This window comes from Macaca nemestrina, chromosome 16, assembly GCF_043159975.1.
Source record: "Macaca nemestrina isolate mMacNem1 chromosome 16, mMacNem.hap1, whole genome shotgun sequence".
Classification (NCBI taxonomy): Eukaryota; Metazoa; Chordata; class Mammalia; order Primates; family Cercopithecidae; genus Macaca; species Macaca nemestrina.
In genome coordinates this window covers 85,996,265-86,022,431 of record NC_092140.1, presented here as the reverse complement: position 1 = coordinate 86,022,431, position 26,167 = coordinate 85,996,265, and the positions used below count along the sequence as shown (strand labels likewise).

Here is a 26,167-nt window from a genome sequence, read left to right as displayed (position 1 = left end):
CTTCAGCCCAGGAGTTTGAGGCCAGCCTGGGCAACATAGTGAGACCTCATCTTTAGAAAAAAAAAATTATCCAGGCATAGTGGTGTGCCTGTGGTCCTCCTTACTAGAAAGGCTGAGATGGGAGGATCACTTGAGCCCAGGAATGCGAGGCTGCAGTGAGCCATAATCCTATCACTGCACTCCAGCCTGGGTGACAGAGTGAGACCCTTTCTCAAAAAACCCCAGATAACAAAACAACACCCCACACAACTGTCCGTAGTCATATTAGTGTAAACAATGAATTCAGGTCTTACAAAAAATTGTAATATATCTACACTGGAAACATGAGGAGAAGATACATACACTAGATGACATCTAAAGTAGATAGAAGTAAGCATATAACTTAGAAATATAAAAAATAAAACACAGCTAAATTTGGCTCTGAGAACAGGCCTAATAGATGATAAAAAGAACTGCTTTATAAGACTTGTGCTTTGCTTACTATGATTTTTTTTTTTTTTTTTTTTTTTTGAGACGGAGTCTCGCTCTGTCACCCAGGCTGGAGTGCAGTGGCCGGATCTCAGCTCACTGCAAGCTCCGCCTCCCGGGTTTACGCCATTCTCCGGCCTCAGCCTCCCGAGTAGCTGGGACTACAGGCGCCCGCCACCTCGCCCGGCTAGTTTTTTGTATTTCTTAATAGAGACGGGGTTTCACCGTGTTAGCCAGGATGGTCTCGATCTCCTGACCTCGTGATCCACCCGTCTCGGCCTCCCAAAGTGCTGGGATTACAGGCTTGAGCCACCGCGCCCGGCCAACTTACTATGATTTTTAAAGTCAAATTATTTTAAAAGAAGGCAAAGAGACAAACTGGGAAGCATATTTCCAACACATGTAAGAGTTTAAGAATTACAGTCCGTAATATATTGAGTTCCTACAAACGCTATTAACAAAGAGCCCAACAGAAACAGTCAAAGGATATAAAAACGTAAGTCACAGAGGAAGTACAAATAGCCAATAAACATATGAAAAGATGTGTAATCTGGTTATCAATCAGGGAAATGCAAATAAAAACACCAGTGATGTCATTTTTTATCCAGAACATTTGAAAGATTAACAATATCCAGTATTAGGCTGCGGAAAAATAGGATTTTTACATAGTTGGTTGACTGGCTATCATTTCAGAAGAGACTTTGTAAGTATTTATTGCCATTTAAAATATACCTATTCTGAATTGAAAGTACTCAAACATGTACACAAGAACATGTGTAAAAGGATCTACTATAGCTCCACCATTCAAAAGGAAAATGGCAAAAGAAATTATAGTCTGCATTCATAACAATCGGACATATAGAACTATAAAATGAGTAAGGTCTATCTCTATGTACTGACAAGGAAATGCTTTCAAGACATACTGCTAATAAAAAAAAATACATACACACACACACTGCAGGACAATATATGTATGGTATGTTCCCATACAAGTCAAAAAAACCAGTAGATAAATGTGTAACTGCCATTTAATGTTGATTGAGAGGACACATATCAAACTATTGACAATGGTTATTCCAGGAAAAGGAGAACCGAGGGGTAAAGTACATATTCTTTCACACGATTTGACTTTTTTGCAAGTAAACTTTCATTATTATTTACGTAATTTAAAATATTTTAAATAAACCAAAGTAGCACAATACAGTAAAGAAAACATAAGAGACAGTGAAACATTAAACATAAGGAAATCCTGTATGATGCACAATCAAGGTGACAGGTTCATTATGTCTAATTCTGCTTTAAATATTGAATACACTTTTAAAATATGATACAACAAATAAAGAGTGAATTCCAGTTAATAGCAATGACCAATTATTTTTGAGAAGGCCACAGTAGAGCACTGAACCAAACTAAGTCATTTTCACTTTGAATTGTTGTTTCCACCTCTATGTATTATCACAACTATTATTTATTTTCCTGTCAGTACCTTAAGGCTCCTGTTCACAGGCCATAATCTCATCTAAAACAACAAACAGATCCTGCTACCTTTCAGTTAGCACATACCTAATAATCTTTACACTTCCCCTAATTTTCTCCACACTATACTTGCCCAAATAACAGAGCCCTTCTTTAGGGTTTTATGGTAATTAGAACTTTTCTCACTGTTCTTGTTGGATCATATTACAGCACATATTCCAGATACCCTAGAGGACACATAAGAAGTGAAAAAGTTTAAGCCAACTAAAGAATAGAAACCAAAGTGTGATTAACTTTCATCCTGACCTTCTTTGCCCACTGAAGCCTCTAAATTGAGAATTACTCTAGGAAAGCATATCAAAAATTAGCCTTAGGCCGGGCGCGGTGGCTCAAGCCTGTAATCCCAGCACTTTGGGAGGCCGAGACGGGCGGATCACGAGGTCAGGAGATCGAGAGACCATCCCGGCTAACACGGTGAAACCCCGTCTCTACTAAAAAATACAAAAAAACTAGCCGGGCGAGGTGGCGGGCGCCTGTAGTCCCAGCTACTCGGGAGGCTGAGGCCGGAGAATGGCGTAAACCCGGGAGGTGGAGCTTGCAGTGAGCTGAGATCCCGCCACTGCACTCCAGCCTGGGTGACAGAGCAAGACTCCGTCTCAAAAAAAAAAAAAAAAAAAAAAAATTCGCCTTAGACTAGCCATATGCAGAAGACTGAAACTGGACCCCTCACCTTTGACCATATACAAAAATCAACTCAAGATGGATTAAAGGCTTAAATGTGAAATCTAAAAGTATAAAAACCCTACAAGAAGACCTAGGAAATACCATTCTAGACAACAGCCCAGGCAAGGACTTCATGACTAAGTCAAAAAGCAACTGTAGACCCGGCGCAGTGACTCACTACTGTAATCACAGCACTTTGGGAAGCTGAGGCGGGCAGATCACCTGAGGTCAGGAGTTCAAGACCAGCCTGGCCAACATGGTGAAACCCTGACTCTACTAAAAATACAAAAAGAATTAGCTGGGCATGGTGGCAGACGCCTCTAACCCCAGCTAATTGGAAGGCTGAGGCAGGAGAATCACTTGAACCCAGGAAGCAGAGGTTGCAGTGAGCTGAATCGCCCCAATGCACTCCAGCCTGGGCAACAAGAGTGAAAACTCTGTCTCAAAAAAAAAAAAAGCAACTGTAACACAAACAAAAATTGTGAAGTGGGACCTAATTAAAGAGCTTCTGCACAGCAAAAAAAATTTCAATAAACAGAAAACCTACAGAATGACAGAAAATATCTGCAAACCATGCATCCGACAAAAGTCTAATATCCAGAATCTATAAGGAACTCAAACAATTGAAGAAGCAAAAAACAATCAACCCTATTAAAAAATGGGCAGAGGACATGAACAGACACTTCTCAAAAGAAGACATATACATGGCCAGCAAACATATGAAAAATGCTCATTATCACGAATCATCCAGGCAATGCAAATCAAAACCCAACGAGATACCATCTCACACCAGTCTGAATGGCTATTAAAATGCTGCAAACAACAGATGCTCGTAAGGTTGCAGAGGAAAGGGAACGCTTATACACTGTTGGTGGGAATGTAAATTAGTTTAGCCACTGTGGAAAGCAGTCTGGAGATTTCTCAAAGAACTTAAAACAGAACTACCATTCAACTTAGCAATCTGATTACTGGGAATATGCCCAAAGGAATATACATTATTCTCTCATAAAGACACATGCATATGTATGTTCATTGCAGCACTATTCACAATAGCAAAGACATGGAATCAACCTAGGTGCCCATGAATGGTGGACTGGATAAAGAAAATGGGGTACATACACACCATGGGATACTATGCAGCTATAAAAATAATGAGGTCATGGCCTTTGCTGCAACATGGATGGAGCTGGGGGCCATTGTCCTAAGTGAATTAATGAAGAAACAGAAAACCAAATACTGCATGTCCTCACTTATAAGTGGAAGCTAAATACTGAGTACATATGACACAAAGAAGGGAACAACAGACACTGGGGCCTATTTGAGGGTGGAGAGTGGGAGGAGAATGAAGATTGGGAAACCACCTTTCAGGTATTATGCTGATTACTTGGGTGACAAAATTATCTGTACAACAAACCCCCATGATACTCCATTTACCCACGTAACAAACTTGCACATGTACCCCTGAACCTAAAAGCTGGAAATAAAAAAATAGGAAGAAAACACAAATTAGAGACACAAATAAATGAGAGTTTTAAAAACGAGACATAAATTAAAAAGGAGACATAAATCAAATAGCTAAACATTTAGCTATTTGAAAAAAATAACTTACAATTCCCTAACAACATATGATGTTTCCTTTTTTTTTGAGACGGAGTCTCACTCTGTCGCCCAGGCTGGAGTGCAGGGGTGTGATCTCAGCTCACTGCAAGCTCCGCCTCCCGGGTTCACGCCGTTCTCCTGCCTCAGGACTGCAGGCGCCCCCCACCACGCCTGGCTAATTTTTTGTATTTTTTAGTAGAGACAGGGTTTCACTGTGTTAGCCAGGATGGTCTCGATCTCCTGACCTCGTGATCCCCCCGCCTTGGCCTCCCAAAGTGCTGGGATTACAGGCGTGAGCCACCATGCCTGGCTCATATGATGTTTTCATATGCCATCCTTATATGTTCTTTGGTAAGGTGAACAGATATTTTGCCATTTTATTTTTATTTATTTATTTATTTATTCATTTATTTTTGAGATAGAGTTGTGCTCTGTCACCCAGGCTGCAGTGCAGTGGCGCGATCTCCGCCTCCCAGGTTCGAGCAATGTATGTTCATTGCAGCACTGTTCACAATAGCAAAGCAATTAGCATGCCTCAGCCTCCCAAGTAGCTGGGATTACAGGCCCCGCCATCACGCCTGGCTAATTATTGCATTTTCAGTAGAGGCCAGGTTTCGCCATTTTGGCCAGGCTGGTCTCAAACTCCTTATCTGAGGTGATCTGCCCACCTCGGCCTCCCAAAGTGCTGGGATTTCAGGCATGAGCCACCGCACCCAGCCCATTTTATTTTTATTTATTTATTTTTGAGATGGAGTCTTGCTCTGTTTCCTAGACTGGAGTGCAGAGGCGAGATCGCAGCTCACTGCAACCTCCCTGTCCTGAGTTCAAGAGATTCTCATGCCTCAGCCTCCTGAGTAGTTGGGATTACAGGCGTGCACCACCAAGCCTGGCTAACTTTTGTATTTTTAGAGGAGATTTTTAGAGGACATGGGGTTTCACCATGTTGGCCAGTCTGTTCTCAAACTCCTAACCTCAAGTGATCCACCTACCTCGGCCTCCTAAAGTGCTGGGATTACAGGCATGAGCCACTGCACCCGGCCATATTTTGCATTTTATTTTATTTTATTTTTATCTTATTTTATTTTAGTTGAGACGGAGTTTCACTCTTGTTGCCCAGGCTGGAGTACAATGGTGCAATCTCAGCTCACCACAGCCTCCGCCTCCTGGCTTCAAGTGATTCTCCTGCTTCAGCCTCCCGAGTAGCTGGAATTACAGGCATGCGCCACCACACCCGGCTAATTTTGTATTTTTAGTAGAGATAGGGTTTCACCATGTTGGCCAGGCTGGTCTTGAACTCGTGACCTCAGGTGATACACCTGCCTCGGCCTCCCAAAGTTCTGGGATTACAGGTGTGAGCCACCGTACCCAGCCAAGAATTTTTAAAATGTATTTTGTATACCTGTCTTTTATCACAGATACGTGTTTTGCAAATATTTTCTCCTACTCTGTGGCTTGTCTTTTTATATTTTAACAGTGTCTTTCACAGTGCAAACGTCTTATTTTTAATATAGTTCAACTTACCACTTTCTTCTTTCATGGATCATGCTTTTATGCTGTATGAAAGAACAATCCCCTCAACAAATCCCCTCTCCCCCATAAAAACTAGCCTTAGAAACACTCTGTTACTAGGTAAGCATAAATGTGATTAAATTTAGTTAAAATCAAAGTAGAGGCTAAAATAAAAACGGATCATTAACAATCCAACATATAAACTAGTGCCAAGTCTAAGTGAGAACAATTCCATCTAATAGCGCTTGTAAATCTCCATGAAGGCAAAGCACAAAGGACTAACAAGCTCTTAAAACAGAAACAGAAAAAAAAGCTATTCTCAATTGGAAAAATAATTTATATGCATTAAGTGGCAAAACAACAAACCTTAATTTTTTATATAATGGAAAAACACCACACTGCGAACTAAACTGTAAACACATGACATGTCACTTTGTCATTTTCAATATTATGTTCCAACACTACTAAAAACAAAACAAAACATCCTTCCACAAAAGAATCCAAATAAATCTTCATAAAGCTAATTATTAGTAGGGAAAGAAAGGTATTTCATTCATTTCAACATTTAAGTATAAGAAATATAAAAGAAAGTTATTGAATTGTTGAGGTGTCAGGTTACAACGCCAGTTTCTCAAAGTACAAGTTTCTAAGTGTGCACCCAGGGCAGTGATCAAAGTGAGTTTCCATAGTCCTTTCCTGTTTTTACTTCAGATAACAATGCCTTAAGGAGCTGAAAATGAGTTACCTACCACCTCCTTTTCCAGCCCTGAAATATCAATAATATGAAGTGTCATGTGGATAGTTGTCACCTTTATCTCCCCAACATGACCAAAAAAAACATGTTTCTCTCCTTTTTGAGAAATTAAATTTTCTCAGAAACCAGGTCAAACTTAAGATAAATTCCGTTGGAGTTTGATCACATTTTGATGCACTTAAGTGTTTCACTGCTGATGACAATATACTATGAGTTCGTGCTTTCCTAACACCCTACTCGGTGGTTCCCAGATAATACATACTATCCTTATTAATATTTAAGATTTAAAATGTTCCAGTATAAAGTAAAATTTCAAAAAATAAAATGTTACAGTATACAATGGAAAACAGTTACAGAAGCAAACCCCCTCACAATATTGTTGCTGTAGGCCGGGCGCGGTGGCTCAAGCCTGTAATCCCAGCACTTTGGGAGGCTGAGACGGGCGGATCACGAGGTCAGGAGATCGAGACCATCCTGGCTAACATGGTGAAACCCCGTCTCTATTAAGAAATACAAAAAACTAGCCGGGCGAGGCGGCGGGCGCCTGTAGTCCCACCTACTCGGGAGGCTGAGGCTGGAGAATGGCATGAACCCAGGAGGCGGAGCTTGCAGTGAGCTGAGATCCGGCCACTGCACTCCAGCCTGGGTAACAGAGCGAGACTCCGTCTCAAAAAAAAAAAAAAAAAAAAAAAAATTGTTGCTGTAGAAACAGGGGTGATGATGATGATGATGCTTTACTTGTTTAACCTCACTTACTCCTCACACCAATCTTGTATAATGAGTCCTATTATTATTCCCATCATTTTAGAGATGAAGGAAGTGAGGCTTGGGGAGATCAAGTCTGTAACTTACTCTGGATCTTGAACTTCTAAAACCACTATGCTTCACTAACTCTCCTGAATAAAGTCACATTATTATACCTCAATACTGTTTTTTTTAATTCTTTCTCTCCTTCCTTCCTTCCTTCCTTCCTCCCTTCCTTCCTTCCTCCCTTCCTCCCTTTCTCTCTTTCTCTCTTTCTTTCTTTTTTTGAGACAGAGTTTCACTCTGTCACCCAGGCTGGAGTACCGCGGCACAATCTTGGCTCACTGCAACCTCTACCTCCTGGGTTCAAGTGATTCTCCTGCCTCAGCCTCCCAAGTGGCTATGATTACAGGCATGAGCCACTGTGCCCGGCCTAATACTGGGTTTTTAAATCAGGTTTTTAACTGTGAGGACTTGGAACACCCAAGTTTCTTCAAATAATGAAATCTAAACATGTTGTAAGAGTAAACCAAATCTTTCATTAAATCAGATATTATTTTACAGAAGAGGATACTGAGGCTCAGGAGCTTAAATAATTTCCTCAAAGGCAAATGGCTAAAATGGATAGAGCTGGTACTCAGGTTTGCACAACTAAAAAGGCGTTGGTGTTTTTACCTTACCCTGATACTTTCCAGAACACAGAAACCATACTTTAAGCAACACACAGGTTATGTAATACATGAAACACAGTATTCTATATTATTGCAGGTATAATATGAATATACGGGCCAGGCGCGGTGGCTCACGCCTGTAATCCCAGCACTTTGGGAGACCAAGGTGGGCAGATCACCTGAGGTCAGGAGTTTGAGACCAGCCTGGCCAACACTGCAAAACCCTGTCTCTACTAAAAAATACAAAAATTAGCTGGGTGTGGTGGTGCATGCCTCTAATCCCAGCTACTCGGGAGGCTGAGGCATGAGAACTGCTTGAACCCGGGAGGTGGAGGTTGCAGTGAGCTGAGATAGCGCCACTGTACTCCAGTCTGGGCGACAGAGAGAGATTCTGTCTCAAAAAGCAAAAACAATATGAATATACAAAATATTAAGAATTTGCTAAAAGAATCTGTAAGTCTCTGAAGTTTTCTTATAAAAAGTAACACTTTATGCTAATTATTTACATATAAGACTAAATATTTCTGATACTTAAGCTTCCATTCCACCTATTAATCCAACAAATAAAAGATTATCAAAAATTAAGATATTACAATGATACCATAACATTATGAAGGTTAAAATACGGACTACATTTTCCTAAGACTTATTTAGGCTTTTCCAACTTCTAGCTAATCTTAGCCTAAAAGCAAACGAATCTTTTCTCTTTTTTTTTGTTTTTTGAGATGAAGTTTCACTCTTGTTGCCCAGGCTGGAGTGCAATAGCACAATCTTGGCTCACTGCAACCTCCGCCTCCCAGGTTCAAACAATTCTCCTGCCTCAATCTCCTGAGTAGCTGGGATTACAGGCATGTGCCATTACACCCGGCTGATTTTGCATTTTTAGTAGAGACGGGGTTTCACCATGGTGGTCAGGCTGATCTCGATCTCCTGATCTCAGGTGATCCACCGGCCTCAGCCTCCCCAAAGTGCTGGGAATATAGGCGTGAGCTGCGCCCAGCCATGAATCTTTTCCAATTCAAAATACGTCTATAAACTCAATTAAAATGTTTAACTGATGACAACACGGGTATCATAAAAAATAAATAGCATAGGCCGGGCGCGGTGGCTCAAGCCTGTAATCCCAGCACTTTGGGAGGCCGAGATGGGCAGATCACGAGGTCAGGAGATCGAGACCATCCTGGCTAACACAGTGAAACCCCGTCTCTACTAAGAAATACAAAAAAAAAATAGCCGGGCGAGGTGGCAGCGCCTGTAGTCCCAGCTACTCGGGAGGCTGAGGCCGGAGAATGGCGTGAACCCGGGAGGCGGAGCTTGCAGTGAGCTGAGATCCGGCCACTGCACTCCAGCCTGGGCTACAGAGCGAGACTCCGTCTCAAAAAAAAAAAAAAATAAAATAAATAAATAAATAAATAAATAAATAGCATAGCAATACTGTTTTTCTTTTGCTTTAGGAAGAGGTAACATCTCCAAAAAATACCCAGTAAAGTAGATATTCTGTTGCCAGTTCAAAGCGTCTGTATTATGTGGGCAAAGACTTCCAAAGCCTACTAAGGTTTTTGCTTTGAGTGGCTCATACAAGTTCCTTGTAGCTCATTAATGCAATGGTTTTATGACTAAAAGACACCAGCGTGAGACTTTAAGAGTTGTAATGTTCTCCAAATTTTAAGTATAATCTCATACGCCTTATGTAATTTCTTGAAGATTCACCAAGTAATATCCTGTGTAGCAATTAGAAAACTGGTATCATTTGTAGTTCTCAGTCCTTTTATGTCATAGAAATTCATGCTGGATTTTTGCCATATAGTTTTACTTCTTCATTTTCCTTATCGAATATCTAAAAATAAGTGAAATTCTAACATCTTTTTTTTTTTTTTTTTTTTTTTTTTTTTTTTTTTTTTGAGACGGAGTCTCGCTCTGTCGCCCAGGCTGGAGTGCAGTGGCCGGATCTCAGCTCACTGCAAGCTCCGCCTCCCGGGTTCACGCCATTCTCCGGCCTCAGCCTCCCGAGTAGCTGGCACTACAGGCGCCCGCCACCTCGCCCGGCTAGTTTTTTGTATTTCTTAATAGAGATGGGGTTTCACCGTGTTAGCCAGGATGGTTTTGATCTCCTGACCTCGTGATCCGCCCGTCTCGGCCTCCCAAAGTGCTGGGATTACAGGCTTGAGCCACCGCGCCCAGCCTCTAACATCTTTTTTAAAAAACCTTGTCACATTTATTTTAGTACACCATGAAGATATCCACAAAAGGTTTTAAAATTCATGTAAGTATCTACACTCCAAAAGTAAGTATCTGGCAGAAATAAACTCAATACATTTTATAACCCCCTGAAATTAACATATACCTGCTTCATTGTTAATTGGGAACTCCCACAGTTTCCCCTCTTTTGTCCACTGGATCAGCTCTTCAAACCCATTCTGAAGTTGTCCATCTACTGTGGCTAACTGCTTAGCAAATTCCACATCCCACAGTGAAGGTGATGCGTCTGTACAACAAAGACATTTTAAATAAGAACAAGTCAATGTAAGTGTCTTTTTAAAAAAGTTACAACCAATCTTGAATAGATAATGTATTTTTCAGACCCTGACACTCATAATTAAATAGTATATAAGTTACTGAGAGAAAACTGCAAAAATTATATTAAAAATTGTAACTACAATAATGGCAAGCTTAGCTTTTGTTTTACAATGCCAGGTAATCACTGCCCCCTCTACTGGAAAGAAAAAATAAATTTGTGTTTTGTTTAAGGGTATTTTTATGAATGTGAATGTTTTTTGTAGAATATGTGACTTTGATTTTTAAAGTCTAGCCTGTTATCTTTAGTCTATCAAAATTAGTTACAAATGTACTACTGTTAACAACCAAAGAAGTTATATTAACAGAATAACAAAACTGATAATGAATACTGATTACTTCCTCTGTGCTTAAATGCATTTATTTTATGCATTAGTGCATGTAATTCTCACAACCAACCCTATGAGTAACGTATTATCATGTTGGCTAATTACCACTATCATATTACATGTTTCAATAACTTATTTACTTCTGAAACTTCAGATCATCTTTTGAAAATGAGCCATATTCCCACCAGTTACTGCTGCTAGGAACATAAAATGGTACAACCACCTTAGAAAACAGTTTGATGGCTTCTTAAAAAGTTAAAAATATATCTATTATTCAACATAGTAGTTTCATCCCTGGATATTCACCCAAGAGATAATACATGTCCACACAAAGACTTGTACACAAAAGTTAATGGCAGCTTTCTTTGTAATAGCCAAATGTGGGTTGTAATTTGGGAAACAACCCAAATGTCCACTAACAGGTGAACAGGTACAAAAATGTGAAACATCCACACAACTGTATACTACTCAGTAATAAAAATGCGTTACTAGTACATATAACAGCATATGGATGAATCGCAAATCATTATGCTGAGTCAAAGAAGCCAAATGCAAAGGAGTACATACTATGTGATTTCAGTTATGTATAGTATTGTAACAGAAAGCAGATCAAAGGTTGCCTACGTACTGTGTGTGGGTGTGTGTGTCTGCGTTTACTGCAAAAGGACACGAGGAAACTTTGTAGGTTCATGAAAATGTTCAGAATTATAACTGATATTTTCATGGATGTATACATTTGTTAAAATTAGTCAAGTTATATACTTTAAATATATGCAGTTTGTTGCACACAAATTATACCTTAATAAAGATGTAAAAAGAAAATGAATATCAGTATCTATCCCTTGGCTACCTTTTTTCCTATATTTTTATTCTTTAGTTATTTTTACCAATATCTTCTTTCTTTTTTTTTCTGTGTGATATCACTTTTTAAAATAAATGAGGATCGTATAGTTTGGTAATGTACTTTTTTCACAATTAATCCCCTACTACTGAATATTTTGATCATTTATATATTTTCTCTTTTAAATACTATAGTGACAAATGTCCTTGTATTCTATGCATATCTGTAATATTCCCTCAGAACAAATTCCTAGGAACACAATTTCCGGTTTAGAGGCATAGACTGCATATGATCTATCCTCCAGCTTACCTCTTTACCCACTTTTGCCAAGCCCACTAAAGCATATCAACAAATAGCTCAATTACTCTTCTACCTGGGTAAGCCTTATTTTATCTATTTTGCTTCTTCTGAATCTATTTCTATAAGCCTTTATGTGCAGAAATGTGTGTAGATATTAAGTATTTTGGCCTAGATCATCTAATACTGGGAAACAATCAGTTGTTAGCCTCCACTAGCCACATTTACAGAGCAATCACACCAGTAAAATAACTTAATTGTCTCAGTTATCTTTTACTTGGTGGTCACTGACTGACCTACGTCTTTTCCATCATCATTAGGATCATCACTATATTTTTACACTTGCTAATATTTGTAAGCATTTATTAAATATGCACTATGTTCCAGGCACTGTGCCTGACACTTTTCTCAGATTACCTCATTTAATCTTTGAGATGTATGTAGTAACCCTCATTTTATAGGTGGGGAAAGGTTAGTGCGGCAGAATCTGAATTGGAATCCAGTTCTACACAACACCAACACTCTTTCTGTTAAACTATACTGCCTGTGGACTCTAGGATAACCAGTAGGGCCTACGACTATATCCTTTGTAGCAGTGGTAAGAACTTAGTGGGGAACAAGACATGGGAATCATGGAACAGAATAACTCATTCAATCAGTCAATAAAAAAATTACTGAATGCCAACTATATTTCCAGCATTATTTCAGGTGGTGGGAAAACAACAGTGAACAATTGCTAAATTTTACGTTTCTACATTTTGCTATTCTTGTATTTAATTGGGAACAAACACCATTCTTTAGACTCATGCAAGTATAGCATATTCACACAGTACCTTCATTAAAGTAAATTATTACATAAATTTGTGTGCTATTGTCCTCACTAGAGTATAATCATTTGATACTGTTTTATCAAATACATAAAACTTTGGTGCTACCTTGCCAACTAACTTCAGTTTTAGAAATAAGATTTTTTCATTTTAAAAAGTAAGCTGGTTCCTTCAAGAATCTCAAGAATCTTCAAGTGTCTCTCTTGGCTGGACAATAGCAGCTGCCCTGACAACCAATTTCTTCCTTTTTTTTTTCTTTTTGAGACAGAATTTTGCTCGTCACACAGGCTAGACAGGCAATCTTGGCTCACTGCAACCTCCGCCTCCTGGGTGCAAGTGATTCTCCTGCCTCAACCTCCCGAGTAGCTGGGATTACAGGCACCCGCCACCGTGCCCAGCTAATTTTTGTATTTTTAGAGAGAGGGGGTTTCACCATGTTGGCCAGGCTGGTATCGAACTCCTGACCTCAGGTGATCCACCCACCTTGGCCTTCCAAAGTGCTGGGATTACAGGCGTGAACCACTGTGCCCTGCCAACAAATTCCTTTCTGATGCACGCTTAACCATTTGAGCAGGGGAGAGGCGATTCCTTGTCCCTATGCATTTTGCACTTCCTTTTCATCATACACAAGAGAATGCAGTTTTTGTAATACAAGAAGGGGGTTGTTCTTTTAGCTTCACCTTCAGTTCAAATGAACAAACACTGAATTAACTTCTTTCCTCTATAGATACATATTTTACAGTACAGTTTGTTCAAAAAAGAATTTAAGATTTAAGATAACTAGTTCCTATTATCTGTAAGCCACATGAGTAGGTATACATGAATGAGATCCAGCCCCTAACAGTCTATTAAATAGAGGGAAAATCAAAAGTTCATATAAGTAGCTGTAGAAACATTAAATGAGCCCTTGGAGGCCCACCTAGGAACTTATCTATCATATACAACATTCTTTTTTTTCCCCCCCTTCGAGATGGTTTTCCCCCCTTTGAGATGGAGTTTCACTCTGATTCTTAGGAAGGAGTGTTATAGCACAATCATAGCTCACTGCAGCCTCGAATTCTGGGCTCCAGTGATCCTGCCACTTCAACTTCCCAAGTTACTAGGATTATAGGCATGCACCACCACGCTTGGATAATTTTTTTCTATTTTTTAGAGAAACGGGCTCAATATGTTGCCCAGGCTGGTCCTGAACTCCTAGTCGCAAGCCATCCTGTTGTCTCAGCCTCCCGAGTTCATATACAACATTATTTCTACCAAGATCCAAAAAACTAACTTCTTTTCTTTAGAAATGCTCCTCACTTATATGCTACAGACCATTTGTATTAAGTTTCTTCATTTATTTTACTAGTAAACTAAATGTAATGTCAAGCAAGAGGACACTCTTATTTCTCTTTTAGACTTAAAATGGCAAATTTCTTACCCAAAAAAAACACCACAGGTCTGTTAAATATATTCCTTGAATGTTCTTCCCATCTCCGGAACAATCACTAAGTCACTTCAGGAAGTTATTTTGTACTATCTCCTCTTCTAAGCTGCCTAAGGGCAGGAACCAGTATATCTTTATGTAATAGCATAGAGATACACTGTAAATGGTAGCTGATTATTAATGTTCTAACCCAAATTAGTAGCTAATCTGGACCTCTGGATTTGGTAATTGGTAGTACTTTACCTCCCACTGTCTCAAAGAATGCAACATTTCAAGGGGGAAACCTGACCAAAACTAGCAGTGTTGGCAACTGTAGTGTGATGTGTCCCCCACCAGGTTACTTAAGAGCGTTATGCATGTTGCTTGGATCCTGAAGCCTGGGCAGGGAGCCAAGGCCATGGTGCCTAGCTGAGAAGCAGGTGTCCCTGAGAACCCAAACAACCCTGGGCATACCTGGGAACATATCAGATAACACTGTCATCGCACACACAGAGTAGGCAAACAGCCAGAACATTAGCTGAAAGACAGCTTAGAAATGGGAGACAGGGTGACTCTAGAGCTGCTCAGGAATGTCCAGTATGTAAGTTCTAGTAAACTCATCTATTTGCCAAGCTGGACTTGCCCAAATTATACTTTGGTCTCTCAACTCCTTCCCAGCTTGGGGGGACATTACAGTCCCAAGTTTTCCTTATAACAACTGCCACATTCGTAAGCAGGATCCAGACCAATGACAGAATGGAATATGAAAATATCCAACTATTACACCATTAGAACACTAAGGACATCTTGGAAAGCTGGAATGTTTCTCCCCCGGAGAAAGAGTGTTATTCTTAACAAACCTGTTTCAGGTGCTTCTTTAGTAACTGCTGTCATGTCAAAAATATGAAGTCTTTTCCCCGAGAATATGTTTTTCCTAAGTCTAAAAAAAGAAAACAACATTTTAATGAATATATTTTAAACTGTCAACAAAAATTATGAGAAAATACCTTAAGTGAAATATTCTATGTAGAAATTAAAAATAATTCCACTGACCCACATCAAAAATCTTAGCTAAATTGCCACATTTTTAGGACCGATAAACTAAAAACAGAAATGTGCACTTGAAGTTTTGCTTCATATACAACAAATCAGTTACAGCAATTTAATTTCCAAAATACCTAATTGAAAAGATTAGCTTAATTTGCCATAATTTTTATTTTTTCGCTTTTATATTAAGGTTTTAAAAACTCCATGTTGTGAAAAACTATAAAACTATGCTAAAATAGAAGCTGTTGAAGTCAACATTTGTCTTTAAGGGCAGAAAACACTGCAATGTTTAATTATAAATTATAATTGTAAAAGATTGCATTGGTAAATCACAACATTCACTTTCATAAAGCAATCATTCTGCATTTTAAAATAATTATTAACTTTCTTTACGTGACTATTTTTAATTAACTATTGAAATTAATATCAGAGAGTTAATAGGTAACATTTTCTTACACACTTGATAATCAACTGCTTTATGCATCAATTCACATATTTACTTGAATAAATTTACTGGCAGATTAAAATCCAGTTTATAAACTGGAGGGTTGGCCAGGTGAGGTGGCTCACGCCTGTAATCCCAGCACTTTCGGAGGCCGAGGCAGGTGGATTACCTGAGGTCAGGAGTTTGAGACCAGGCTGGCCAATATGGTGAAACCCCGTCTCTACTAAAAATACAAAAAAAATTAGCCAGGTGTGATGGCAGGTGCCTGTAATCTCCGCTACTTGAGAGGCTAAGGCAGGAGAATCCCCTGAACCCAGGAGGCAGAGGTTGCAGTGGGCCGAGATTGTGCCACTGCACTCCAGGCTGGGCGATAAGAGTGAGACTCCGTCTCAAAGAAAAATAAAAAAATAATAAAATAAACTGGAAGGTTAGTTTTAAAAATAATTTTGAATTCTTGTTTTTTTAATAAACTAAATTACTTCTCTCTACTAAATACAAATAACTGGAAAAAATGCAAATACCATATGAACGTTAAATAATGTGATCTCAAATCATAAAATCTTCCATCTAGTAGTTCCAAGTTATTTGTAAACAAAGGATTTTATGCTCCAGAACTCTCTTCAGTGCCTTGCATTCTTCCCCCTCAACCACACGTCTGGTAAACAGGATGGTGGATTAAAGCAAGTCAGAGCAGGGGGCGAATGCCTTGGTAAAGTACTGAATTTCAAAAGAGGAATGTACTACAAAGAGGGGGAATGGACATTTGCTGAGCACCTACCATGTACCAAATACTTTACACGTGTTTCTTTTCTATTCCTTAAGAAAGTCATTTAAGCCAGGTTTCACTTTCAGCATTTTATAGGTGGGGAAACAGGCTGATAGAGGCTATAAAAGGTGCTCCTGTCACAGAATTAGTCAGTGGCAGTGCCAACATTCTGAGGCAGGCCAGTGTGAACTATCAATCTCCAACAGAAGAAGTCAGTCCAGGCCTGGGTTGTCTGGGGTTGATACCCCAGATCCTGCCCCAGTCACAGCAGGGTGAACAACCCGGCATCTCATCATTGCTTCCCCTTACTCACCTCTAGCTGGCTTGTTAACACATTGAAGGCACAGAAACCCCTTTCCTACTTTAGTTTCTAAGTTTTAAAATATTAAATATCAAATCTAATATTAAAAATCAAATTATAATATACCATCCTAATGTAGTTGCACAGAATCGTTTAAGATGAATGATTCAGTTAAATATTCTCGAGGATTAACTGATTCAGTTAAATATTCTTAAGTAAAACTCCAAGTACACCTTCTCCTGTATTCAATAACATGTAACAGATACTAAATCACTTTAAATTAGTAATTCAAATAATCTTCCAAAGTCACCATAACCTCTTGAACTTCCTGTGTTAACTGCTGACCACCTTTTCCAACTTTCCTGTATAAATTAGTAATTTAACACCCGGAAGGAGTTAACTCAAGTTCCTGATTTTTTTTTTTTTTTTTTTTTTTTTTGAGACGGAGTCTTGCTCTGTCACCCAGGCTGGAGTGCAGTGGCCGGATCTCAGCTCACTGCAAGCTCCGCCTCCCGGGTTTACGCCATTCTCCTGCCTCAGCCTCCCGAGTAGCTGGGACTACAGGCACCCGCCACCTCGCCCGGCTATTTTTTTGTATTTTTTAGTAGAGACGGGGTTTCACCGTGTTAGCCGGGATCGTCTCTCGATCTCCTGACCTCGTGATCCGCCCGTCTCGGCCTCCCAAAGTGCTGGGATTACAGGCTTGAGCCACCGCGCCCGGCCCCTGATTTTACTTAAAACAAATCCACAGAATACACAATGCATTGAAAACACTCCAATTGTGAGCATATCCTGCTATAAAGACAAGTTAATTTTTGTCAGACCATGCCAAATATCTGGTTCCTCCTTCCCATCTATCACTTTCAGGGTTTAAAGAAGAAAAAGAACAGAAACGTTATGCAAATACAGAACAACTTTAAATTCTAAAATAACTATGTAAGGCATAGCTCAGCATCTTTAAGAACTTCAAATCAGTAAATTCAAGTGGCCACAAATAATCTACCATTTTAAAGTATTATATAAACTTTTTTCCTCTCGCCTTTCCTTCTTTTTGTTGATGATGGGTTATTTCTCTAAACTATGCCAACAGATAAGCATGTATTGAGATATAAAGGCTATATGAATACACAGTATTAGACACATATTTAAAATGAAAAATAATGTTTCTCACAAAATACTTATTTGCTCAGAATTCAGTCAGCTCCTCTTATTCTAAATCAAAGGACCCCTATTCATTGTGGGTAGATGTGAAGCATGGCCCATTTTGATTTCAGGTATGGAAAACCACAGGACTGGCTAAATCCAGCACATGGTTCCCTCTCTAGGAAGTGGTATACAGAGAGTAAGAACACAGATGTAAATGCATTCATAATGTTCAAATATCCAACAGCAATAATAAACACACATAATAAGATAAATCTACAGTGAAGGTAAAAACAAACTACACAAACGAAACCCAGCAGATTACAAAGCCTGATACCTTTTTCTAAGATCAGTGGTCTGCTGGTCAGGAGAACTGTCATAGCCATCATCAAATTGAATCTGATGCTCCGGTCTTGAACGAACTCTAGCTGCAGAACGTCTGGCAACTTTCATATCTGATATTATGTTACTGAAACTGAAATAATAAAAAGGTCAAGTGTATTAGAAATCTTAGCTACAGAACAATAATAAACTTCCTTAAACACAAGACTGAGATCGTTTAATTCTTATTTCATTTTTATGCACTAATTACATAGCATAAAAATGTTTAAAAAATGTCACCTATTAACAGTCACATAACACGGAATATTACAATTTGTTTAGTGTCATCTTTTAAAGATGTTCTTCAGAAATCTTCATTTAAAACATGTCGTATGAAAAATTATTCAGAGAAAATGATAGGAAAGTAAAATCAGTATCTGTTATACCTATCACCTACATCCAATAACTAAATTAAAACCAAGAGTTAGCCATATTTATTTGTTGCTTTTTATTTGTTCAAACACAAATAAAATGAGTCACTGAACTAACAGTCCAGATATCTATGTCTTCCTTTTTTTTTTTTTTTTGAGATGGAGTTTCGCTCTGTTGCCTAGGTTGGAGTGCAGTGGCGTGATCTCGGCTCACTGCAACCTCTGCCTCCCGGGTTCAAGCAATTCTCCTGCCTCAGCCTTCCGAGTAGCTGGGACTACAGGCACATGCCACGACGCCAGGCTAATTTTTTGTGTTTTTAGTAGAGACAGGGTTTCACTGTGTTAGCCAGGATGGTCTTGATCTCCTGACCTGGTGATCCACCTACCTCAGCCACTCACAGTGCTGGGATTACAGGCGTAAGCCAACACACCTGGCCTTTTTTTTTTTTTTTTTTTAATCACAGTTTCTTGTCTCACTCTATCGCCCAGGCTGAAGTGCAGTAGTGAGATCATAGCTCAATGCAACTTCAAACCCTGAACTTAAGTGATCCTCCTGAGGCTGGGGGCAGTGGCTCATACGTGTAATCCCAGCACTTTGGGAGGCTGAGGCAGGTGGATCACAAGGTCAGGAGATCAAGACCAGTGAAACCCCATCACTACTAAAAAATACAAAAAAATTAGCCGGGCGTGGTGGGGGGCGCCTATAGTCTCAGTACTCGGGAAGCTGAGGCAGAAGAATAGCATGACCCCGGAAGGCAGAGCTTGTAGTGAGCCGAGATCGCGCCACTGCACTCCAGTCTGGGTGACAGAGCGAGACTATGTCTCAAAAAAAAAAAAAAAGTGATCCTCCTGCCTCAGCCTCCAAAGTAGCTAGACTACAGGCACACGCCGCCATGCTCACCTAATTTTTTTATGTTTTGTAGAGATGGGGTCTTGCTTTTTTGCCCACGCTGGTCTCAAATTCCTGGCCTCAAGTGATCCTCTTGCTTTAGCCTCCCGAAGTGCTGGGATCATGGGCATGAGTCAGCACACATGGCCATTTCTTTTAATTTCTTGAAATAAATCTGGTATGCACACTGAGAACAACTGATTTAGATCACTCTCCAAAAGGAGGCAGTGTTACTGCTTACTATACTTACTACTTACTATAATGTAGGCAGCAAGTAGTATAACATGGTATAAAACAATGATAGATGAAGAGAACGAGTGGAAAGATGTCAGATGAAATATAGAAGAGGAAAAAGAGAAGGAAACAGACCTGAAGATGATCATAAAACCGGCAAGGTATTTAACTGGAAGAAATTACTTTTCTCAGAGAAGCTACCTGTTATTTATTTTTAATAACATTACTGAATTTACCATTTCTTTTTTCATGGACAAGAAACTGTAACTTCCTAAAAGAAAACTTTATTCAATTGTTTTTTTAAAAACTATAATCATAATTAAGACATAAGTTTTTTTAAAAAGTTGAATTGCTAAAATTATGTGGTATATTTTATATACAAATTCCACTTACGTGGTATCTATTATGTGTATTACTCACTAGCCACATGAAAATGGCCCAGTTTGAGATATAAACATTACTGACTTAAGGTTTGATTCACTCACCTAATTTTAGATCGCTCTGCATCTCTCTGTGCCCTTGACTCTTCCTCATGCTGCTGGAGCTGCCTCAGCAGCTCTGACTTTGTTGTTTGCTTGTCAAAAGGGAGAGAATCTGCCACAGCAGATGCAGCTGCCACCAACTCAGGACTCAGGGGCTCAGTTCTGAAAAAGAAAATGAAAAGCAAATGAGAAAGAAAAAAAGAGAGATTGGCCAGGTGCGGTGGCTCATGCCTGTAATTCCAGCACTTTGGGAAGCCGAGGCAGACGGATCACTTGAGGTCAGGAGTTCGAGACCAGCCTGGCCAACATGGTGAAACCCCATTTCTACCAAAAATACAAAAATTAGCTGGGCGTGGTGGTACGCGCCTGTAGTGCCAGCTACTCAGGAGGCTGAGGCAAGAGAATTGCTTGAACTGGGAGGTGGAGGTTGCAGTGAACCAAGATCACACCACTGCATTCTAGCCTGGGAGACAGAGTGAGACTCCATCTCAAAAACAAAACAAAACAAAACAAACAAACAAAAAAGAGAGATTGCTTATTGTACCATTTAGTGAAAAGAAAAATGATTTTTGGAGAAAACTTTGGTGTTCAAAAAAGTATTCAATTCAGTTTCTGACAAAGGCAAGAATTCTCAACCATTAGGTACCGGTTTTATATAAACTTTGAAATGTTAAATGTTAAAATTAATGGATATTTGCTGAAGCACAACACTAACTCAGAACAATATATTAAGGTGGAGGGGCGAAGGACAGAACAGCCTCAAAAAATATAAATTACTGGAATTTTTAATTAGACGCTATTGTATTTTGGAAACAATATACATTGTAAGCAAATATTAAGGCAGGTTAACCACTTCACAGAAACTTTACTGGAACCAACCTAAAGGTCTATCATCAGAATAGAAAAATAAATTGTGATACATGCATACAATGGAAGAGTACTCAGCTCATGACAACATGAATGACTTCCATAGACATTAGATCAAGTGAAAGAAGTTGGACACAAAGAATATAAAATACAAAAATTAGCCAGGCATGGCAGCGCGTGCTTGTAAATCCCAGCGACTCTGGAGGCCGAGGCGTAAGAATCGCTTGAACCTGGGAGGTGGAGGTCGCAGTGAGCCAAGATAGCACCACTGCACTCCAGCCTGGCTGTCAGAGCTAGACTCTGTCTTAAACAAAACAAACAAACAAAAAAAATCTGTATGATTCCATTTATATCAAGTTCCAGAACAGGGAACACTAATCTGAGGTGAAAAAAAAAAAATCAAAACAGCAATTGCCTCAGGACTGATGGCTACTGACTGGGAAGGTGAAAATGAAACACATAGTGTCTTGGTAAGTGTGTGGGTCACAGGGGCTTATCTGTTTGTCAAAATCCTACAGCTAACATTTCTACACTTTAATATCTGTAAATTTTACCTGAAAATAAAGAGCCATAAATCATCATCAAGTAGGAGATGGAAAGTGGGTGAAGGCATAGATGACACAAGAATGGCAAAATGTTGATCACTGTTGAAGCTGGGCAATGGTAGAAAGGGGTTATACCATTTTATGTTTTCATATACATCTTTTCATATGTTTTAAGTTTTTCATAAGAAAAAGCTTTTAAAAGCTTCCTAAATTAGAGGAAGTTAATAGAAAAACATTCTATTATAGAAAGAAAATAAATTATTTATAACATTTTTTTCTTTTTTTTTTTTTTAAGAGACAGGGTCTCAATATGTCATCAAGTCTGGCCTCGAAGTCCTGGGTTCAAGCAATCGTCCCATTTCATCCTCCTGAGTAGCTGTGACTACAGCCATCTGCCACCATGCCTGGCTATTTGCAACATTTTTTAACTCACTGAGAACTGACATCTCAATGAGTGGGATCCAAATTAATGTTTTTTTATACCTGGCTTTCTATATTATGATCTGTTACCTAATACGAAAGTTAAACTTCCCAAATTCCTGAAGTTCCTGGAGAAAGATTTTAAGGACTTAACTAAGGTATGAAAGATCTAACATCTGATAGGAATAGAAGAAAAACAGAAGACTGAAACAAGGGGTCGGGCACGGTGGCTCATGCCTGTAATTCCAGCACTTTGGGAGGCTGAGGTGGGAGGATCGCTTGAGCCCAGGAGTTTGAGACCAGCCAGGGATAGAGAAAAAAGAAAAGAAAAGGAAAAAAAAGAAAAAAATTAGCCAGGTGTGGTGGCACATGCCTATAGTCCCAGCTACTGGTGAGGCTGAGTGGGAGGATCACTTGAGCGCAGGAGGTTGAGGCTGCAGTGAGCCATGATTTTTCCACTGCACTCCGGCCTAAGCCACAGAGTGAGAGTCTGCCTCAACAAAAAAAAAAAAAAAAAAAAAAGGGGGGAAATATAACAGTTAAAATAAAATGTGCTTTCAAAACTGTTACCTGTGAATAAAGCTTTAATCTTATTCCAAAGTCACTGTATTTCTTTCATAAACTACTTGTGAACTTCACTTTCAAATTTTTATGTATTTCATCACAGTATACACAGAACACAGATGAATATTCATTTTCTAGAATCATACATTTCATAACAATAGTTTAATATATAGTTATACTCTCTAGCTTTATAATCGGGAATGTTCTAATTAATAAAAATTGTGGGGGAGCCTCTGTCATTGAATAATTTTTACATACAGGGATCTTTCTTCATATATTTTAACAATGTAAGGAGAACTTTTTAAAGTATCTTTGAACAATCTATTCTATCCTGTAATTAAAAGTATTTCATGAATACATACTTTACCCCTTGATAACATTCTGTACTTTTAAAATTTCTTTAAAATAAACTGTATAACATAAGATTTCAGAAAAGAATTCTGATGAGGGAAAGAAACTACTAAGTGGATACTTAAATTGGCACCGCTTTTGGCAGGAAACTTGGTGACATAGGCAACTTGGTGACAAAGGCAAAAGAAAAAAACGCACATCTTTTGACATAGCAATTCCACTTCTAAGAATATGTGTTTAAAGAAAATAAACAGAAAAAAAGAAAAAGAAAGAAAATAAACGGCTGGGCGTGGTGGCTCACTTCTGTAATCCCACACTTTGGGAGGCCAAGGTAGGCAGATTACTTGAGTTCAGGAGTTCATGACCAGCCTGGACAACACAGTGAAACATTGTCTCTACAAAAAGAAAAAAAAAATTAGCCAGGTGTGATGGTGCATGTCTGTAGTCCTAGCTACTCGGGAGGCTGAGGTGGGAGGACTGCTTGAGCCCAGACGTGGAGGTTGTAGTGAGCTGAGATTGTGCCAGTGAACTCCAGCCTGGGGAACAGAGCAAGACTCTGTATCAAAAAAAAGAAAAGAAAAGAAACAGATTTGCGAAATTTGAAGGATACTGCATACTCCAGCCTCAAGGCCTAAGCAGTTCTATCCTCTATGCCTGAAAAGGAATTCATCTTTCAGATATCTGCATGGCTTTATCCCTAATTTGATTCTAATCTTTGCTCAAATGTTACCTTATCAGAGTTCTTCCCTGATTATTCTTAAAAAATAGCACCTCTCCAGCACCCCTATTCTTTTTTTTTTTTTTCCCCACCCAGGCTGGAGTACAGTGACACAATGACAGCTCACTGCAGCCTCAACCTCCTCAGCTCAAGCAATCCTCCTGCCTCAGCTTCCAGAGGAGCTGGGACTACAGGTGCATGCAATCATACCCAGCTTTTTTTTTTCATTTTTTGTAAAGACCGGGTCTCACTATGTTGGCCGGGCTGGTCTTGAACTCCTAAACTCAAGCAATCCTCCTGCCTCACCCTCCCAAAGTGCTAGGATTATAGGCTGTGCCTGGCCCAACTCCATCACTCTTATTTTTCTTCATGTTTCACCACCTGACATAGTATAGACACTGTGTGTGTGTGTGTGTGTGTGTGTGTGTGTGTGTGTGTGTGTGTGGGTGTGTGTGTGTGTTATACATTTATCTCCTCTCCTACATCCCTCCCCCCATTTTAATGTAGGAAGCAGAGACTTTGTTTTGTTCAATGTCCAATCTCTAGCACTTCGGATGGTGTGTGAAATATAATGAATTCCCAGCAGGGATCAATTAAGGGAGTAATAGTTAGCTGATGCCTCCCAAATAAATCAGGTTAAGAGGAAGTTAAAGCAGATCTAGAAACTTTGGTTATTGCTGCACCACCAGGGATATTCTTAGGTTTCACTAAACATTCAGACCCAAAGGACCGCTACAGGTGACACCTGGTCCAGTCCATTCAGGAAGATGAAAGGCAGAACTACAGCAGGCCAGCAGGGCAGCCTTGGGTGTCCTTCTCAGTAGGAGTTTTTGCAGTGTTCGTGCAGGTGACACTTCACATAGTCATTCATCTTAGAATAAGGACATGAGATCTGCAAGCTGCCTGGCTTACTGCCCCACAGGAGCCAGTATCTCTTGTAACAAGGCCACATGCAGTTTCCAGGGTCCCTGCAAAGGACATGCAGTAAGAAGAATCACTGCATTTATGTCCTAAATATGGTATCCCCATCAGGTACCCATAGTTCTCCCAGGCCAGATGCAATCTATGAATTAGGGGTCAATTTTGTCATGACAATGTTGCCTATAATATAGCTGAAATTCTACGTTATTAGGTACCAGATGTATAATCAAAGCAGATTATACTTCGAGAAAATAGTGACAGCATCACTTCTGGTTCCACATGCTCTTCCAAAACATTGCCACATATCCATCAAGAGAATCTATCTTCCCTCCCTGAAAACCAGGGGAAACTTTGTGACTGTCCTGATGAACAGAACAAGATAGAAGTAACATGCTGTGACTTCTGAGGCTAGATCAAATAATGTGATACAGCTTTCACTTCCATCTCTCACGACATTTGTCTGTGGAACCCAGTTACCAGGCAAGAAACCCAGGCCACATGGAAAGGCCATGGGTAAGTGTACTGGCCAGGAGCCCTAGCTAAAGCCTCAGCCAACAGCCAGTATCAACTACTGGAAAAGGGCCCTCAGACAATTCCAGATTCCAGCCTGGAATCTACCTCAGCTAAAGATGAATGGAGAAGACACAAGCTCTCCACTTGGGACCCTGGCTCCCAAACTGTGCCTTAAGGCACTCTGGGGCACCACAGGAAAACACAACCACGTCAATAATGATGTAAACTAGGCAGTTCACAGTAACATTACAGCAGTCCCTTCATATCTGCAGAGGAGGTGGGACCGTGGGATACGGGCATTGTTTCCAGGAACAGCTCTAGCCCCCACCAGGATGGATGCAAAAGCCCCTTATATAAAATGGCAGAGTACCTGTGTATAAGTAACGCATATCCTCCAAATACTTTAAAATCATCTCTAGATTACTTATAATACCTAATTATGTAAGTAGTTGTTATACTGTGTTTTTTTTATATATATATATTTCAATCAGAAGTTGGTTGAATCTGTGAATGCAGAACCTGCACATACAGAGGGCCACCTGTATATTGCTCCATTCCTATCAATGACATTCTATCTTTGTTAAGATTGTTTCTCAGGAGTGGTTGTACTAAAAACAAATATCCCAGGAAAATCAATGTGGAACAAGGGTGAACATGGTAGTGTCCAATCTTATTACAAGGCTAGGTCATTAAAAAGAAAATATAACTTTCTCTTGGCTCACTTTCTCTTAAGACACCCGCCCTGGAACTCAGCCACCACGCAGTGATAAAGCCCAGGCCACAAAGAAAGCCACAGGTAGGTGTTTCTGCTAACACCCTCAGCTAAGGTCTCAGCTGACAGCCAGCATCAACTGCCAGACCTATGAGTGAGCAAACTTCAGATGATTCCAGCCTCAGACTTCCAAGTCTTCCAATTGAGGCCCCTGACATCACAGAGCACAGACTGGCCTTCCCCACTGTGTTCTAGTCAAATCGCTAACCCACAGAATCTG

At 39.7% G+C, this 26,167-nt stretch overlaps 1 protein-coding gene across 3 annotated transcripts in view; it reads right to left on the bottom strand.

The window, feature by feature from the left end:
- Positions 1-26,167, bottom strand: part of LOC105491746 (mitochondrial ribosomal protein S31) — a 67,656-nt gene that overhangs the window by 26,008 nt on the left and 15,481 nt on the right. For 2 of the 3 annotated variants that reach the window (XM_071081453.1, XM_024796036.2), the window contains exons 3-7: positions 21,698-21,796; positions 20,280-20,438; positions 18,257-18,394; positions 15,078-15,157; positions 10,289-10,429 (exon numbers count right to left, since the gene is read on the bottom strand). In XM_071081453.1, the coding sequence (XP_070937554.1) occupies positions 10,289-10,429; positions 15,078-15,157; positions 18,257-18,394; positions 20,280-20,438; positions 21,698-21,796 (617 nt within the window). The remainder of the gene's footprint in view (positions 1-10,288; positions 10,430-15,077; positions 15,158-18,256; positions 18,395-20,279; positions 20,439-21,697; positions 21,797-26,167) is intronic. The other variant, XM_011758416.3, reaches the window with a different exon arrangement.